The 20,387-nt window shown below is 41.1% G+C and overlaps 1 protein-coding gene across 2 annotated transcripts in view; it reads right to left on the bottom strand.

Moving 5' to 3' along the window:
* Window positions 1-309: 309 nt before the first annotated feature.
* The window catches only part of LOC133634992 (disintegrin and metalloproteinase domain-containing protein 10-like), a 90,505-nt gene continuing 70,427 nt past the window's right edge, over window positions 310-20,387 (bottom strand). For both annotated transcript variants that reach the window (XM_062027656.1, XM_062027655.1), the window contains 6 exons: window positions 17,754-17,925; window positions 16,028-16,172; window positions 15,783-15,966; window positions 13,071-13,170; window positions 11,032-11,252; window positions 310-789 (listed from right to left, as the gene is read on the bottom strand). In XM_062027656.1, the coding sequence (XP_061883640.1) occupies window positions 685-789; window positions 11,032-11,252; window positions 13,071-13,170; window positions 15,783-15,966; window positions 16,028-16,172; window positions 17,754-17,925 (927 nt within the window). In that variant the 3' untranslated portion in view covers window positions 310-684. The remainder of the gene's footprint in view (window positions 790-11,031; window positions 11,253-13,070; window positions 13,171-15,782; window positions 15,967-16,027; window positions 16,173-17,753; window positions 17,926-20,387) is intronic.

Genomic DNA, 20,387 nt, shown 5'->3' with positions numbered 1-20,387 from the left:
TGGTGAGTGTTAAAGAACATTTATGTTGTCTGGTGAGTGTTAAAGAACTTAGTTGTCATGTTTTGTGATGAGATAGCAAGTGAAGTGAAAATATTAAAAGGAGGCAGACACTGAATTAAGACAAATAAATTAAGACAAATAAATTAAGACAGATGAATTAAGACAAATAAATTAAGACAAATAAATTAAGATAAATGAATTAAGACAAAGCCTGCGTTTGGTGTTGGGAGAAGCTAATAAATCGCTAAGCTAAGTGAAGTGAAGTGAATTATATTTATATAAAAAAATATATGGTGAGTTGGTGAAAGTTAATAGAAGATTATAAATCATTACAAATTGATGTTTCACTTAACATGAATTGTGATCATTTCTTCTGTATTTTATTGACTCTTGCAGGCTGTAACAAAAGCAGTGTGACAATGTTGGCTTGGAAGTTCAAGTGAACGTTAAGTTACGTGTATTAGTTCCATCTTCAGGTCATTGGTGAAGATCCCGGATCAATTCCATGATGGGTCATCTGAATTAAAGGTGAGTGAGTCATTGCAGGGTTCTGGTGTCCAGACTTCCTGAATGAAAGGTGAGTGAGTCATTGCAGGTTTCTGGTGTCCACACTTCCTGAATGAAAGGTGAGTGAGTCATTGCAGGGTTCTGGTGTCCAGACTTCCTGAATGAAAGGTGAGTGAGTCATTGCAGGGTTCTGGTGTCCAGACTTTTCCCACAGAGGCAGACGGTGCTTCCCATGATGGCTGCCAGTGTGAGGATGGCCAGCAGGATGAGCCACCAGTGAGCCTGCACACACACCACACTTTCACTTCAGCTTTGCTTCTGACAAACAATAACATGTTGTTTCCCCGCTGGGAGGATACTTCTTCTTTTGTGGAGCATTGAAAAGACACAAGTCATTTATACGTTTGGGAACAACATGAATTTAAAGGCCTACTGAAATGAATTTTTTTTATTTAAACGGGGATAGCAGATCTATTCTATGTGTCATACTTGATCATTTCGCGATATTGCCATATTTTTGCTGAAAGGATTTAGTATAGAACAACGACGATAAAGATTGCAACTTTTGGTATCTGATAAAAAAAAGGCTTGCACCTACCGGAAGTAGCGTGACGTAGTCAGTTGAACATATACGCAAAGTTCCCTATTGTTTACAATGATGGCCGCATGAAGTGAGAGAGATTCGGACCGAGAAAGCGACAATTTCCCCATTAATTTGAGCGAGGATGAAAGATTTGTGGATGAGGAAAGTGCAAGTGAAGGACTAGTGGGGAGTTGAAGCTATTCAGATAGGGAAGATGCTGTGAGAGCCGGGGGTGACCTGATATTCAGCTGGGAATGACTACAACAGTAAATAAACACAAGACATATATATACTCTATTAGCCACAACACAACCAGGCTTATATTTAATATGCCACAAATTAATCCTGCATAAAAACACCTGCGTGTTTGTTATGCTAGCTCCTAGCTCCTCTGCTAGCTCCTAGCTCCATAGAACACGCCAATACAATTCAAACACCTGATCAACACACACAATCACTCAGCCCAAAAGACCGTTCACCTAACCCAAGGTTCATAAAGCTTATATATTTAAAAAAAGTTACATACATACGCAAAAAAAAGTTGCGCACATACGGTCAAGCGATCAAATGTTTAGAAGCCAAAGCTGCATACTCACAGTAGCACGTCTGCGTCTTTGTCATCCAAATGAAAGTAATCCTGGTAAGAGTCTGTGTTGTCCCAGTTCTCTACAGGCGTCTGTGTATCGAAGTCAAAAGTCCTCCTGGTTAGAGTCTCTGTTATCCGAGTTCTTCCATCTTGACTGCATCTTTCGGGAATGTAAACAAAGAAGCGCCGGCTGTGTACTGTTGTTGCTGACTACGTTCGAAAAATACGTCCATTTCGCACCGACAACTTTCTTCTTTGCTTGCTCAGCTTCCTTCTCCATAATGCAATGAACATGATTGCAACAGATTCACGAACACAGATGTCCAGAATACTGTGGAATTATGAAATGAAAACAGAGCTTTTTCGTATTGGCTTCAATGTGGAAGGCATACCCGTGTTCGCCGGTCTACGTCATCCTCAGAGGCGTTTCGAACCGGAAGTTTAGCGGCAAATTTAAAATGTCACTTTATAAGTTAACCCGGCCGTATTGGCATGTGTTATAATGTTAAGATTTCATCATTGATATATAAACTATCAGACTGCGTGGTCGCTAGTAGTGGCTTTCAGTAGGCCTTTAATGTTGAATCATCTAAATATCAGCTGGACTTGCTGTCCTTCATGGTCACCACTTGGTGGCCTTCAAGGTCACCACTTGGTTTCCTTCAAGGTCACCACTTGGTGTCCTTCAAGGTCACCACTTGGTGTCCTTCAAGGTCATGACTTGGTGTCCTTCAAGGTTACAATTACAACTTTATTCAGGATGATAAAGTGCAATAACAATAACAACTTGATTCTTCTCTAGCAAAATGAAGAGACTGACACACAACTATGGTGGCGTAACAAAGTGACACACAACTATGGTGGCGTAACAAAGTGACACACAACTATGGTGGCGTAACAAAGTGACACACAACTATGGTGGCGTAACAAAGTGACACACAACTATGGTGGCGTAACAAAGTGACACACAACTATGGTGGCGTAACAAAGTGACACAGAACTATGGTGGCGTAACAAACTGACACACAACTATGGTGGTGTAACAAAGTGACACACAGCTACTGTATGGTGGCGTAACAAAGTGACACACAACTATGGTGGCGTAACAAAGTGACACACAACTATAATGGCGTAACAAAGTGACACACAATTATGGTGGCGTAACAAAGTGACACACAACTATAATGGCGTAACAAAGTGACACACAATTATGGTGGCGTAACAAAGTGACACACAACTATGGTGGCGTAACAAAGTGACACACAACTATGGTGGCGTAACAAAGTGACACACAACTGTGGTGGCGTAACAAAGTGACACACAACTATGGTGGCGTAACAAAGTGACACACAGCTACTGTATGGTGGTGTAACAAAGTGACACACAGCTACTGTATGGTGGCGTAACAAAGTGACACACAGCTACTGTATGGTGGCGTAACAAAGTGACACACAGCTACTGTATGGTGGCGTAACAAAGTGACACACAGCTACTGTATGGTGGCGTAACAAAGTGACACACAGCTACTGTATGGTGGCGTAACAAAGTGACACACAGCTACTGTATGGTGGCGTAACAAAGTGACACACAGCTACTGTATGGTGGCGTAACAAAGTGACACACAGCTACTGTATGGTGGCGTAACAAAGTGACACACAGCTACTGTATGGTGGCGTAACAAAGTGACACACAGCTACTGTATGGTGGCGTAACAAAGTGACACACAGCTACTGTATGGTGGTGTAACAAAGTGACACACAGCTACTGTATGGTGGCGTAACAAAGTGACACACAACTATAATGGCGTAACAAAGTGACACACAATTATGGTGGCGTAACAAAGTGACACACAACTATGGTGGCGTAACAAAGTGACACACAACTATAATGGCGTAACAAAGTGACACACAATTATGGTGGCGTAACAAAGTGACACACAACTATGGTGGCGTAACAAAGTGACACACAACTATGGTGGCGTAACAAAGTGACACACAACTGTGGTGGCGTAACAAAGTGACACACAACTATGGTGGCGTAACAAAGTGACACACAGCTACTGTATGGTGGTGTAACAAAGTGACACACAGCTACTGTATGGTGGCGTAACAAAGTGACACACAGCTACTGTATGGTGGCGTAACAAAGTGACACACAGCTACTGTATGGTGGCGTAACAAAGTGACACACAGCTACTGTATGGTGGCGTAACAAAGTGACACACAGCTACTGTATGGTGGCGTAACAAAGTGACACACAGCTACTGTATGGTGGCGTAACAAAGTGACACACAGCTACTGTATGGTGGCGTAACAAAGTGACACACAGCTACTGTATGGTGGCGTAACAAAGTGACACACAGCTACTGTATGGTGGCGTAACAAAGTGACACACAGCTACTGTATGGTGGCGTAACAAAGTGACACACAGCTACTGTATGGTGGCGTAACAAAGTGACACACAGCTACTGTATGGTGGCGTAACAAAGTGACACACAGCTACTGTATGGTGGCGTAACAAAAGGGGGAAAGGTGGTTTTAGGTGCTGCTGAACTCCCACACCTGCCATTCCACATTTGCCACGCTGTCAAGAAGATGGAAACCTCAAAGCCGTCTCGTCTCAGACAGAAGAATGTCGGTACTTTGACTCCCTTCAGACACATCTGATGCTTCTTCTATGCAAACCTGCCTTCTGAACACATCTCCAAACAAATGGCAGCACTCATGCATACTGTACATGATATCTTCACTCATGATACTGTACATGATATCTTCACTCATGATACTGTACATGATATCTTCACTCATGATACTGTACATGATATCTTCACTCATGATACTGTACATGATATCTTCACTCATGATACTGCACATGATATCTTCACTCATGATACTGCACATGATATCTTCACTCATGATACTGTACATGATATCTTCACTCATGATACTGCACATGATATCTTCACTCATGATACTGCACATGATATCTTCACTCATGATGCTGCACATGATATCTTCACTCATGATACTGCACATGATATCTTCACTCATGATACTGCACATGATATCTTCACTCATGAGGTTCAATATCTTCACTCATGATACTGTACATGATATCTTCACTCATGATACTGCACATGATATCTTCACTCATGATACTGCACATGATATCTTCACTCATGATACTGCACATGATATCTTCACTCATGATACTGCACATGATATCTTCACTCATGATACTGTAAATGATATCTTCACTCATGATACTGTACATGATATCTTCACTCATGATACTGTACATGATATCTTCACTCATGATACTGCACATGATATCTTCACTCATGATACTGTACATGATATCTTAACTCATGATACTGTACATGATATCTTCACTCATGCTCTTTCAAGCGCAACGTAGAAAGATGGACACATGACTTTTCATTTGTTAACAGTTAGGCCAGAAGTTTTTCATCTACTGAATGCAAATCTTGTTAGGATGAGACAATTCATCACATTTCAATCTCAACTTCCATTTTGTCTTCTCACCATCATTAAAATGTCACATTGGACCATACCAATGCTCGGTTTATTAAACTAAAAACATTAAAAGTGCACAATCTTGTTGACCTCAACACTACTATTGTGACGTACAAAGCTCATAACCACGTGCTGCCTCGGTGTCTACAGGAGAGGTTCAAACCCAGAGAGAATCCCTATGACCTCAGAGGTTCAAACCCAGAGAGAGTCCCTATGACCTCAGAGGTTCAAACCCAGAGAGAGTCCCTATGACCCCAGAGGTTCAAACCCAGAGAGAGTCCCTATGACCTCAGAGGTTCAAACCCAGAGAGAGTCCCTATGACCTCAGAAGTTCAAACCCAGAGAGAGTCCCTATGACCCCAGAGGTTCAAACCCAGAGAGAGTCCCTATGACCTCAGAGGTTCAAACCCAGAGAGAGTCCCTATGACCTCAGAGGTTCAAACCCAGAGAGAGTCCCTATGACCCCAGAGGTTCAAACCCAGAGAGAGTCCCTATGACCCCAGAGGTTCAAACCCAGAGAGAGTCCCTATGACCTCAGAGGTTCAAACCCAGAGAGAGTCCCTATGACCTCAGAAGTTCAAACCCAGAGAGAGTCCCTATGACCCCAGAGGTTCAAACCCAGAGAGAGTCCCTATGACCTCAGAGGTTCAAACCCAGAGAGAGTCCCTATGACCTCAGAGGTTCAAACCCAGAGAGAGTCCCTATGACCCCAGAGGTTCAAACCCAGAGAGAGTCCCTATGACCTCAGAGGTTCAAACCCAGAGAGAGTCCCTATGACCTCAGAGGTTCAAACCCAGAGAGAGTCCCTATGACCTCAGAGGTTCAAACCCAAAGAGAGTCCCTATGACCTCAGAGGTTCAAACCCAGAGAGAGTCCCTATGACCTCAGAGGTTCAAACCCAGAGAGAGTCCCTATGACCTCAGAGGTTCAAACCCAGAGAGAGTCCCTATGACCTCAGAGGTTCAAACCCAAAGAGAGTCCCTATGACCTCAGAGGTTCAAACCCAGAGAGAGTCCCTATGACCTCAGAAGTTCAAACCCAGAGAGAGTCCCTATGACCCCAGAGGTTCAAACCCAGAGAGAGTCCCTATGACCTCAGAGGTTCAAACCCAGAGAGAGTCCCTATGACCTCAGAGGTTCAAACCCAGAGAGAGTCCCTATGACCCCAGAGGTTCAAACCCAGAGAGAGTCCCTATGACCCCAGAGGTTCAAACCCAGAGAGAGTCCCTATGACCCCAGAGGTTCAAACCCAGAGAGAGTCCCTATGACCTCAGAGGTTCAAACCCAAAGAGAGTCCCTATGACCTCAGAGGTTCAAACCCAGAGAGAGTCCCTATGACCTCAGAGGTTCAAACCCAGAGAGAGTCCCTATGACCTCAGAGGTTCAAACCCAGAGAGAGTCCCTATGACCTCAGAGGTTCAAACCCAGAGAGAGTCCCTATGACCTCAGAGGTTCAAACCCAGAGAGAGTCCCTATGACCTCAGAGGTTCAAACCCAGAGAGAGTCCCTATGACCTCAGAGGTTCAAACCCAGAGAGAGTCCCTATGACCTCAGAGGTTCAAACCCAGAGAGAGTCCCTATGACCTCAGAGGTTCAAACCCAGAGAGAGTCCCTATGACCTCAGAGGTTCAAACCCAGAGAGAGTCCCTATGACCTCAGAGGTTCAAACCCAGAGAGAGTCCCTATGACCTCAGAGGCTCAAACCCAGAGAGAGTCCCTATGACCTCAGAGGTTCAAACCCAAAGAGAGTGCCTATGACCTCAGAGGTTCAAACCCAAAGAGAGTCCCTATGACCTCAGAGGTTCAAACCCAGAGAGAGTCCCTATGACCTCAGAGGTTCAAACCCAGAGAGAATCCCTATGACCTCAGAGGTTCAAACCCAGAGCGAGTCCCTATGACCTCAGACGTTCAAACCCAAAGAGAGTCCCTATGACCTCAGAGGTTCAAACCCAAAGAGAGTCCCTATGACCTCAGAGGTTCAAACCCAGAGAGAGTACCTATGACCTCAGAGGTTCAAACCCAGAGAGAGTCCCTATGACCCCAGAGGTTCAAACCCAGAGAGAGTCCCTATGACCTCAAAGGTTCAAACCCAGAGAGAGTCCCTATGACCTCAGAGGTTCAAACCCAAAGAGAGTCCCTATGACCTCAGAGGTTCAAACCCAGAGAGAGTCCCTATGACCTCAGAGGTTCAAACCCAGAGAGAGTCCCTATGACCTCAGAGGTTCAAACCCAAAGAGAGTCCCTATGACCTCAGAGGTTCAAACCCAGAGAGAGTCCCTATGACCCCAGAGGTTCAAACCCAAAGAGAGTCCCTATGACCTCAGAGGTTCAAACCCAGAGAGAGTCCCTATGACCTCAGAGGTTCAAACCCAGAGAGAGTCCCTATGACCTCAGAGGTTCAAACCCAGAGAGAGTCCCTATGACCTCAGAGGTTCAAACCCAGAGAGAGTCCCTATGACCTCAGAGGTTCAAACCCAGAGAGAGTCCCTATGACCTCAGAGGTTCAAACCCAGAGAGAGTCCCTATGACCTCAGAGGTTCAAACCCAGAGAGAGTCCCTATGACCTCAGAGGTTCAAACCCAGAGAGAGTCCCTATGACCCCAGAGGTTCAAACCCAGAGAGAGTCCCTATGACCTCAAAGGTTCAAACCCAGAGAGAGTCCCTATGACCTCAGAGGTTCAAACCCAAAGAGAGTCCCTATGACCTCAGAGGTTCAAACCCAGAGAGAGTCCCTATGACCTCAGAGGTTCAAACCCAGAGAGAGTCCCTATGACCTCAGAGGTTCAAACCCAAAGAGAGTCCCTATGACCTCAGAGGTTCAAACCCAGAGAGAGTCCCTATGACCCCAGAGGTTCAAACCCAAAGAGAGTCCCTATGACCTCAGAGGTTCAAACCCAGAGAGAGTCCCTATGACCTCAGAGGTTCAAACCCAGAGAGAGTCCCTATGACCTCAGAGGTTCAAACCCAGAGAGAGTCCCTATGACCTCAGAGGTTCAAACCCAGAGAGAGTCCCTATGACCTCAGAGGTTCAAACCCAGAGAGAGTCCCTATGACCTCAGAGGTTCAAACCCAGAGAGAGTCCCTATGACCTCAGAGGTTCAGCTGTCCCTCAGAAAGCAAACATAAGAAGGAGTAGATGTGTTTGTGTCAGGAGGGTTGAACTATGGAACAGCTTGGATGATTCCTTCAAATGTTCCAGTTCCATTCACACATTTAAAAAACACTTTAAGAACAATGTCTTGTAAAAATATATCACTCTTGAATCAACACTGTAGTTAATACTATGATCAATGTTCATTACAAACTAAATGTGAGATATAAATAATAATTAGGGATGTCCGATAATGGCTTTTTTGCCGATATCCGATATTGTCCAACTCTTAATTACCGATACCGATATCAACCGATACCGATATATACAGTGGTGGAATTAACACATTATTGTGCCTAATTTGGACAACCAGGTCTGGTGAAGATAAAGTCCTTTTAAAAAAAATTAATACAATAAAATATTTTCTTGAATAAAAAAGAAAATAAAACAATATAAAAACAGTTACATAGAAACTAGTAATGAATGAAAATGAGTCAAATGAAGTGTTAAAGGTTAGTACTATTAGTGGAGCAGCAGCACGCACAATCATGTGTGCTTACGGACTGTATACCTTGCAGACTGTATTGATATATATAGATATATCATGTAGGAAGCACAGACTGTATCCTTTGCAGACTGTATTGATATATATTGGTATATAATGTAGGAAGCACAGACTGTATCCCTTGCAGACTGTATTGATATATATTGATATATAATGTAGGAAGCTGAATATTAATAACAGAAAGAAATAACCCTTTTGTGTGAATGAGTGTAAATGGGGGAGGGAGGTTTTTTGGCTTGGTGCACTAATTGTAAGTGTATCTTGTGTTTTTTATGTGGATTTAATTAAAAAAACAAACAAAACAAAAAAACCCCGATACTGATAATTAAAAAAACGATACTGATAATTTCCGATATTACATTTTGAAGCATTTATCGGACATCTGTAATAATAATGGAAGTATAATTGTTTGTATATAGTATATAATTGGTGCAAAGGTTTAACACATGTACAAGGATATTTCACATGTCTTTACCGTGTATATAATTGAACAGAGTTTATGTTGTGTATGATGTGTATTAATAATATCTTGTACAAAGGAAATTTCATATTTTTTGGAAGCTCATTTTGTATTTGGCATTGTTTATAGGGTTAGGCGCAATAAGTCTTCAACTTCAGCCTAAACCCTTTCGCTCTGCAACATTTTCAATGTATGAATGTACAACTGTTTGTTTATGTAAAAATGTTTGTTTATTTTGTTCACCACTGACCGAAGAATTAATAATAAAAAAAACTTAAAATTGTGGTTGAAAGTGTCTAAATATGTATTGCACCAATAAATTTGAGTATTTTTGTATTTTATTAAAACAAATTTTTTAATATTGTTTTACAAAAATCACTGGTGGTAAAATACATGTAAAAAGTACAAAAATAAACTAACTTAATTTTATTGTTTTTCTACGGAGCCCCTAAAGGAACATGGGGGAAAATGTATTTTTTATGATTTGTATTTTTTTTTTAGTATTTTTTTTTTTTTTAGACATGTATCTCGTGCACACGAGAAACTTTTTATAAAGTTCTAAAAAAAAAAAAAAAAAAAATCTTTTTTTTTTTTTAGACATGTACTGTATCTCGTTAAAATGTAATTTTTTTTAGACATGTATCTCGTGCGCACGAGATACATGTCTAAAAAAATTACATTTTAAATTATATATATATATATATATATATATATATATTTTTTTTTTAGACATGTATCTCGTGCACACGAGATACATGTCTAAAAAAAATTACATTTTAAATTATATATATATATATATTTTTTTTTTTAGACATGTATCTCGTGCACACGAGATACATGTCTAAAAAAATTACATTTTAAATTATATATATATATATATATATATATATATATATATATATATATATATATATATATATTTTAGACATGTATCTCGTGCACACGAGATACATGTCTAAAAAAAATTACATTTTAAATTATATATATATATATATATTTTTTTAGACATGTATCTCGTGCACACGAGATACATGTCTAAAAAAATTACATTTTAAATTATATATATATATATATATATATATATATTTTAGACATGTATCTCGTGCGCACGAGATACATGTCCAAAAAAAATTACATTTTAAATTATATATATATATATATATATATATATATATATATATATATATATATATATATATATATATATATATATATATATATATATATATATATATATATATTTTAGACATGTATCTCGTGCACACGAGAAAGTTTCTCGTCTGCACGAGATACATGTCTAAAAAAAAAATTATAATTTGTTTTTTATTTTTTAAACCTTTATAAAAAGTTTCTCGTGCGCACGAGATACATGTCTAAGAAAAACAAAAAAATAAAAAAATTATAAAAAAATAAAATTTCACCATGTCCCTTTAGGGTCTCTGTATTTTTCTAATTGCTTGAGCTGATTTCAGACATTTTCTGAAAAACTGTTGTGACAAGACATTAGTAAGATTTGATCCCTTGTATTGAGTACAAATACATCTTTTTGTCTTGTTTAAGAAAAGGGAATAAATGTCCTGAAAGTAATGTTAAAATGATGACGTTGTTGTTGTTGTTGTTGTTGTTGTTGTGGCAGGACTCAACATTGATTTGATCCCTTGAAAACATTCCCTTGACTTTGTCACTCCTGAAGTTCAGTGTTACCTTCATCCACTCTCCCACGTCCTCAAAGTGCTCCAGATTGAGGAAGGAGTTCTTCAGTCTGGCGATGGGGCCGTCGGCGTCCAGCAGGCGGCATACGTGGAATTTGTCGCAGTAGCCTTGGTTGGCCATGCACGGAGCCCCGCCCACCAGGGGTAAAGCCTTTCTCTGGAAGTGACGGGACAACAAGGAGGAGGTGGTGCTGGCACACGTCTCAGGCTTATCTACCGTGGGGGGGGGGGGGGGGCACAAACAATCAATCACAATGATTGATTGATGTATTTTAACAGCGATATCTTCCTGTGAATGATGTCATGCACAATGTGAATGATGTCATGCACAATGTGAATGATGTCATGCATAATGTGAATGATGTCATGCATAATGTGAATGATGTCATGCACAATGTGAATGATGTCATGCACAATGTGAATGATGTCATGCATAATGTGAAGGATGTCATGCATAATGTGAAGGATGTCATGCATAATGTGAAGGATGTCATGCATAATGTGAAGGATGTCATGCATAATGTGATGGATGTCATGCATAATGTGAAGGATGTCATGCACAATGTGAATGATGTCATGCATAATGTGAAGATGTCATGCATAATGTGAAGGACGTCATGCATAATGTGAATGATGTCATGCATAATGTGAAGGATGTCATGCATAATGTGATGGATGTCATGCATAATGTGAAGGATGTCATGCACAATGTGAATGATGTCATGCACAATGTGAATGATGTCATGCATAATGTGAAGGATGTCATGCATAATGTGAAGGATGTCATGCACAATGTGAAGGATGTCATGCATAATGTGATGGATGTCATGCATAATGTGAAGGATGTCATGCACAATGTGAATGATGTCATGCATAATGTGATGGATGTCATGCATAATGTGAATGATGTCATGCATAATGTGAAGGATGTCATGCATAATGTGAAGGATGTCATGCATAATGTGAAGGATGTCATGCATAATGTGAAGGATGTCATGCATAATGTGATGGATGTCATGCATAATGTGAAGGATGTCATGCACAATGTGAATGATGTCATGCATAATGTGATGGATGTCATGCATAATGTGAAGGATGTCATGCATAATGTGAATGATGTCATGCACAATGTGAATGATGTCATGCATAATGTGAAGGATGTCATGCATAATGTGAAGATGTCATGCATAATGTGAAGGACGTCATGCATAATGTGAATGATGTCATGCATAATGTGAAGGATGTCATGCATAATGTGATGGATGTCATGCATAATGTGAAGGATGTCATGCACAATGTGAATGATGTCATGCACAATGTGAATGATGTCATGCATAATGTGAAGGATGTCATGCATAATGTGAAGGATGTCATGCACAATGTGAATGATGTCATGCATAATGTGAAGGATGTCATGCATAATGTGAAGATGTCATGCATAATGTGAAGGACGTCATGCATAATGTGAATGATGTCATGCGTAATGTGAAGATGTCATGCACAATGTGAAGGATGTCATGCATAATGTGAATGATGTCATGCATAATGTGAATGATGTCATGCGTAATGTGAAGATGTCATGCATAATGTGAATGATGTCATGCATAATGTGAATGATGTCATGCACAATGTGAATGATGTCATGCACAATGTGAATGATGTCATGCATAATGTGAAGGATGTCATGCATAATGTGAAGGATGTCATGCATAATGTGAAGGATGTCATGCATGATGTGAATGATGTCATGCATAATGTGAATGATGTCATGCATAATGTGAATGATATCATGCATAATGTGAATGATGTCATGCATAATGTGAATGATGTCATGCATAATGTGAAGGATGTCATGCATAATGTGAAGGATGTCATGCATAATGTGAATGATGTCATGTATAATGTGAATGATGTCATGCACAATGTGAATGATGTCATGCATAATGTGAATGATGTCATGCATAAGGCCCTGAGGTGGCTGCTCTGCAAACTACTTCATCAACTCTCGGGCGATGGGTGGTTAGTAGTTACCCAGCTGTTGGCAGCACATGTGGCATTTCTCCTTCTTGGAGTCACCCGGACAGTCGCACTGCTCCAAGTGGTGTTTCACGCAGATGGACGCCGCACACACCTGCAAAGCCCAGAAGCAAATACAAATCAAATAAGTCCATATAAGCTATAAAGGCTAGTCCTCACTTATCTCAGCTGGAAGGCTAATTATAGCAGTGGCAGTGAAAAGGACCACCACACAATTGCAAAAGGAACTTATTGGGACATGTACAAGTGGTACACACTGGGGTTATTGTGACATGTACAAGTGGTACACACTGGGGTTATTGTGACATGTACAAGTGGTACACACTGGGGTTATTGTGACATGTACAAGTGGTACACACTGGGGTTATTGTGACATGTACAAGTGGTACACACTGGGGTTATTGTGACATGTACAAGTGGTACACACTGGGGTTATTGTGACATGTACAAGTGGTACACACTGGGGTTATTGTGACATGTACAAGTGGTACACACTGGGGTTATTGTGACATGTACAAGTGGTACACACTGGGGTTATTGTGACATGTACAAGTGGTACACACTGGGGTTATTGTGACATGTACAAGTGGTACACACTGGGGTTATTGTGACATGTACAAGTGGTACACACTGGGGTTATTGTGACATGTACAAGTGGTACACACTGGGGTTATTGTGACATGTACAAGTGGTACACACTGGGGTTATTGTGACATGTACAAGTGGTACACACTGGGGTTATTGTGACATGTACAAGTGGTACACACTGGGGTTATTGTGACATGTACAAGTGGTACACACTGGGGTTATTGTGACATGTACAAGTGGTACACACTGGGGTTATTGTGACATGTACAAGTGGTACACACTGGGGTTATTGTGACATGTACAAGTGGTACACACTGGGGTTATTGTGACATGTACAAGTGGTACACACTGGGGTTTCGCTACCGGTATCAAAATGTATTTCCATCATTTTGGCTAAGTTTGTAAAATAAAGGAGACCACAAAAATGTATTTTGGTTTTATTTGATTTTCCCCACTGCAATGAAAGAACAATTTTAGTAGTAAGCAAGCAAACGGGTTATAAAAGTTCCTAATTTGACTGTTGAAAAATGCAGTAACAAATTGTATTTTTCAAATTATGACGGACAAGTGGTAGAAAATTCATTATCAATCTACTTGTTCATTTACTGTTAATATCTGCTTTAACATTCATATTAACATCTACACTTCTTTTAAAAGCAATTCTTCTGTCGTTTGGATACTTTACATACATTTTGGGTGATATTACAAATTTGGGTATGGCTCCAATACCAAGTAGTTCCAGGGTCATACATTGGTAGTTCCAGGGTCATACATTGGTAGTTCCAGGGTCATACATTGGTAGTTCCAGGGTCATACATTGGTAGTTCCAGGGTCATACATTGGTAGTTCCAGGGTCATACATTGGCAGTTCCAGGGTCATACATTGGTAGTTCCAGGGTCATACATTGGTCCTAATTAAAGTCCTCCTATTTCCAGGGACATATTTACTTTTATAAACATAACAACAATGACATAAGATTTTGTGATTGGAAAACAATATTGATGTAATCATTGTAGTATTGTCTAAATAATGGTCTTTTTCAAAGGCAGTATAGTACCTTTTTTAATTCGGTTGTACTGCGATACTTTATTAGTACTGCAATACTTTATTAGTACCAATATAGAATACAATAGATCTTTATTTTCATTGTACAAGAAAATTGCAAGCAAAGTCATTTAGTGCAACATTGGTACTAAGATCAATAAATCAAGCGTACAACCTGAGCACACACTTCTGTCCTGGCTGCTCAGTACAATACGGCTAACGAGAAAAATGTCTTAATAGTGGTAAAAGTAGAACATAGCAGCCACGCTGTGCGTGTTTACGTGAGGGTGCTTATGTCACGGAGTAGCTTATTTTGTTGTTGTTTGAAGGGTGTACCAGCAGCACGGGACAACGTGTAAATGATTGTGATTGGGACTAGGATTTAGAAGTGTAAATGATTGTGATTGGGACTAGGATTTAGAAGTGTAAATGATTGTGATTGGGACTAGGATTTAGAAGTGTAAATGATTGTGATTGGGACTAGGATTTAGAAGTGTAAATGATTGTGATTGGGACTAGGATTTAGAAGTGTAAATGATTGTGATTGGGACTAGGATTTAGAAGTGTAAATGATGATTGGGACTAGGATTTAGAAGTGTAAATGATGATTGGGACTAGGATTTAGAAGTGTAAATGATGATTGGGACTAGGATTTAGAAGTGTAAATGATGATTGGGACTAGGATTTAGAAGTGTAAATGATGATTGGGACTAGGATTTAGAAGTGTAAATGATGATTGGGACTAGGATTTAGAAGTGTAAATGATGATTGGGACTAGGATTTAGAAGTGTAAATGATGATTGGGACTAGGATTTAGAAGTGTAAATGATGATTGGGACTAGGATTTAGAAGTGTAAATGATGATTGGGACTAGGATTTAGAAGTGTAAATAATGATTGGGACTAGGATTTAGAAGTGTAAATGATGATTGGGACTAGGATTTGACGTGGCTAAATAAAAGTGTCCACTAGAAAGAGCAATGTGAAGTATTTTTCATGTGAAAGGACTTTCATGTGATGACATCTGCTCAGTCAGCTGCCATCCCAGCTCTCTTTCTTCACGTCAACTCTCACCCCTTTCAGGCAGATGCGTGTCCCTTGACTGCAGACGGTGAGGTTCTCCTTGGGGTGTGGCTCCGGGCACAGAGAGGAAACACCTGAACAAAGCCCCTCCTCCTGACAGTCTGTCTCCTCATCACAGCTTTCACCTGTTGCCTTGTACCTGCAGTCCTGGCTGCAGCACAGACCCTGACTGGGACTGCAAGGGAGGAGACATGTGTCACCTTCTCACAGGTGAGTGTGCTCTTCACCTCTTCTACCTGCACGTTTTGCCCGGCTTGAGGCGGCACTGGACCCCCACTGCCTCTTTAGCGCTGTAGCAACAAGGGTCCGAGTCATCGTGACCCACGTCGCACTCCTCGCCCTCCTCCAACATCTGGTTGCCACATATGGGCTGATCGCTGGCTACATAGTGCACACGTCACAATACCTGACAATATAAACACACTCACACACACACACAATATCTACAATCACCCACACACAATATCTACAATCCATGTAAACACAATCACCCACAGACAATATCTACAATCACCCACACACAATATCTACAATCACCCACACACAATATCTACAATCACCACAGACAATATCTACAATCACCCACAGACAATATCTACAATCACCACAGACAATATCTACAATCCATGGAAACACACTCACCCACAGACAATATCTACAATCACCCACAGACAATATCTACAATCACCCACAGACAATATCTACAATCCATGGAAACACACTCACCCACAGACAATATCTACAATCACCCACAGACAATATCTACAATCACCCACAGACAATATCTACAATCACCCACAGACAATATCTACAATCACCACAGACAATATCTACAATCCATGGAAACACACTCACCCACAGACAATATCTACAATCACCCACAGACAATATCTACAATCACCCACAGACAATATCTACAATCCATGGAAACACACTCACCCACAGACAATATCTACAATCACCCACAGACAATATCTACAATCACCCACAGACAATATCTACAATCCATGGAAACACACTCACCCACAGACAATATCTACAATCACCCACAGACAATATCTACAATCACCCACAGACAATATCTACAATCACCCACAGACAATATCTACAATCACCACAGACAATATCTACAATCACCCACAGACAATATCTACAATCCATGGAAACACACTCACCCACAGACAATATCTACAATCACCCACAGACAATATCTACAATCACCCACAGACAATATCTACAATCACCACAGACAATATCTACAATCCATGGAAACACACTCACCCACAGACAATATCTACAATCACCCACAGACAATATCTACAATCACCCACAGACAATATCTACAATCACCCACAGACAATATCTACAATCACCCACAGACAATATCTACAATCACCCACAGACAATATCTACAATCACCACAGACAATATCTACAATCACCCACAGACAATATCTACAATCCATGGAAACACACTCACCCACAGACAATATCTACAATCACCCACAGACAATATCTACAATCACCCACAGACAATATCTACAATCACCACAGACAATATCTACAATCCATGGAAACACACTCACCCACAGACAATATCTACAATCACCCACAGACAATATCTACAATCACCCACAGACAATATCTACAATCACCCACAGACAATATCTACAATCACCACAGACAATATCTACAATCCATGGAAACACACTCACCCACAGACAATATCTACAATCACCCACAGACAATATCTACAATCCATGGAAACACACTCACCCACAGACAATATCTACAATCACCACAGACAATATCTACAATCCATGGAAACACACTCACCCACAGACAATATCTACAATCACCCACAGACAATATCTACAATCACCACAGACAATATCTACAATCACCACAGACAATATCTAGAATCGCCACAGACAATATCTAGAATCCATGTAAACACACTCACCCACAAAGCAGTCGTCCTTTTTGAGGCGCAGCATGGCGTTGATGCGTCGGATGCTGCAGGTGGACAACTTGTCGTTGTTTGGCCTCACCTGGTCTGTGGCCTGTGGGAACATCAGGTACCTGCCCTGTCCACCCCAGGAGCCCAGCTTGCCACAATTTGAGCCTTCATCGTGCTAGAGGGAAAACAACCCAAAAGTTTAAGTTGCTCAGACTGATTCATTCATTCATTCATTCATTCATTTATTGCTTCTTGAACAGTGTTTGTAAATTCAACAGTTTGTATGGTGAAGAACATTTCTCCATAGGAAACAAAGTCAATATGAATAATGGGCCCCCCAAGCCCGGTTCTGGACAGTCCTGGGACTTAGTCCTGGAACCACTTAGAGGCATTAGAACGAGGAGCTACCCGGAAAACAAAATAGGAAAAGTGTTGTAAGGGTTGGGCCTATTTTTGACCATTGTTTACTAGCCATGGGGACCATTGTTTACTAGCCATGGGGACCATTGTTTACTAGCCATGGGGACCATTGTTTACTAGCCATGGGGACCATTGTTTACTAGCCATGGGGACCATTGTTTACTAGCCATGGGGACCATTGTTTACTAACCATGGGACCATTGTTTACTAGCCATGGGGACCATTGTTTACTAGCCATGGGGACCATTGTTTACTAGCCATGGGGACCATTGTTTACTAGCCATGGGGACCATTGTTTACTAGCCATGGGGAACATTGTTTACTAGCCATGGGACCATTGTTTACTAGCCATGGGGAACATTGTTTACTAGCCATGGGACCATTGTTTACTAGCCATGGGGAACATTGTTTACTAGCCATGGGACCATTGTTTACTAGCCATGGGGACCATTGTTTACTAGCCATGGGGACCATTGTTTACTAGCCATGGGACCATTGTTTACTAGCCATGGGGAACATTGTTTACTAGCCATGGGACCATTGTTTACTAGCCATGGGGAACATTGTTTACTAGCCATGGGACCATTGTTTACTAGCCATGGGGACCATTGTTTACTAGCCATGGGGACCATTGTTTACTAGCCATGGGGACCATTGTCTATGAGCCATGGGACCATTGTATACTAGCCATGGGGACCATTGTTTACTAGCCATGGGGACCATTGTTTACTAGCCATGGGGACTATTGTCTACGAGCCATGGGACCATTGTATACTAGCCATGGGGACCATTGTTTACTAGCCATGGGACAATTGTATACTAGCCATGGGGACCATTGTTTACTAGCCATGGGGACCATTGTTTACTAGCCATGGGGACCATTGTTTACTAGCCATGGGGACCATTGTTTACTAGCCATGGGACCATTGTTTACTAGCCATGGGACCATTGTTTACTAGCCATGGGGACCATTGTTTACTAGCCATGGGACCATTGTTTACTAGCCATGGGACCATTGTTTACTAGCCATGGGACCATTGTTTACTAGCCATGGGGAACATTGTTTACTAGCCATGGGGACCATTGTTTACTAGCCATGGGGACCATTGTTTACTAGCCATGGGACCATTGTTTACTAGCCATGGGGACCATTGTTTACTAGCCATGGGGACCATTGTTTACTAGCCATGGGGACCATTGTTTACTAGCAATGGGGACCATTGTTTACTAGCCATGGGGACCATTGTTTACTAGCCATGGGACCATTGTTTACTAGCCATGGGGACCATTGTTTACTAGCCATGGGGACCATTGTTTACTAGCCATGGGGACCATTGTCTACGAGCCATGGGACCATTGTTTACTAGCCATGGGGACCATTGTTTACTAGCCATGGGGACCATTGTCTACGAGCCATGGGACCATTGTTTACTAGCCATGGGGACCATTGTTTACTAGCCATGGGGACCATTGTGTACTAGCCATGGGGACCATTGTTTACTAGCCGTGGGGACCATTGTTTACTAGCCATGGGGACCATTGTTTACTAGCCATGGGGACCATTGTTTACTAGCCGTGGGGACGGACCGATGGCTTCCAGCCTTGACAAAAGTCCAGCTTTTAGTGAAGGTTTGGACACAATATCAACTTCTTTGTGTATCAAACCAACATAAGGAGGTAATAAATCAACTCAACAACAAAGACAAGCTCAACTGTCCTGTAGGCGCTGCATGCACACACACACACACACACCTTTCTTAGGTGCCCTCAAAAAAGATCAGAAATCCCCCAAATCATTACATTTAACAACTATATTGCTACAATGATAACCATTACAAAAAGTAAAATCCACTTACAGTACATTATGGGCAAAAGTCCTCTCGTTAGTGCAGAAAAGACTAGGCCGAGTCGCTGCTGAACGAGAGGTAGTCTTCTCTTCTGCTGTGAAATAAGTCTGCTTTGGCTTTTTTTTAAAGTCCTCTTCACAATATAACATTTGCTGTTCCTCAATCTCTTCAATACTAGCAAGCACAAAATGGCTGCCGGCGGGACACAAAATGAAGGAATGAAGCGTTTGTACGCAGAGACAAGTTAAAGTTGGTACTTGAACTTTAACAGAGGCAAAGTTCCCAAACCCAGGCATATTCAGCGCGTTCTAAAGGTTCCTAAATCGCAAAGTTTGTGAATAGTGTGGTTGGTAAATTGATGTTCCAGTGT

This window comes from Entelurus aequoreus, linkage group LG19 (genome assembly GCF_033978785.1).
Source record: "Entelurus aequoreus isolate RoL-2023_Sb linkage group LG19, RoL_Eaeq_v1.1, whole genome shotgun sequence".
In the NCBI taxonomy this organism is placed as follows: domain Eukaryota; kingdom Metazoa; phylum Chordata; class Actinopteri; order Syngnathiformes; family Syngnathidae; genus Entelurus; species Entelurus aequoreus.
The sequence above is the reverse complement of the archived record's forward strand: the minus strand, read 5'-3'. Positions and strand labels throughout refer to the sequence as shown.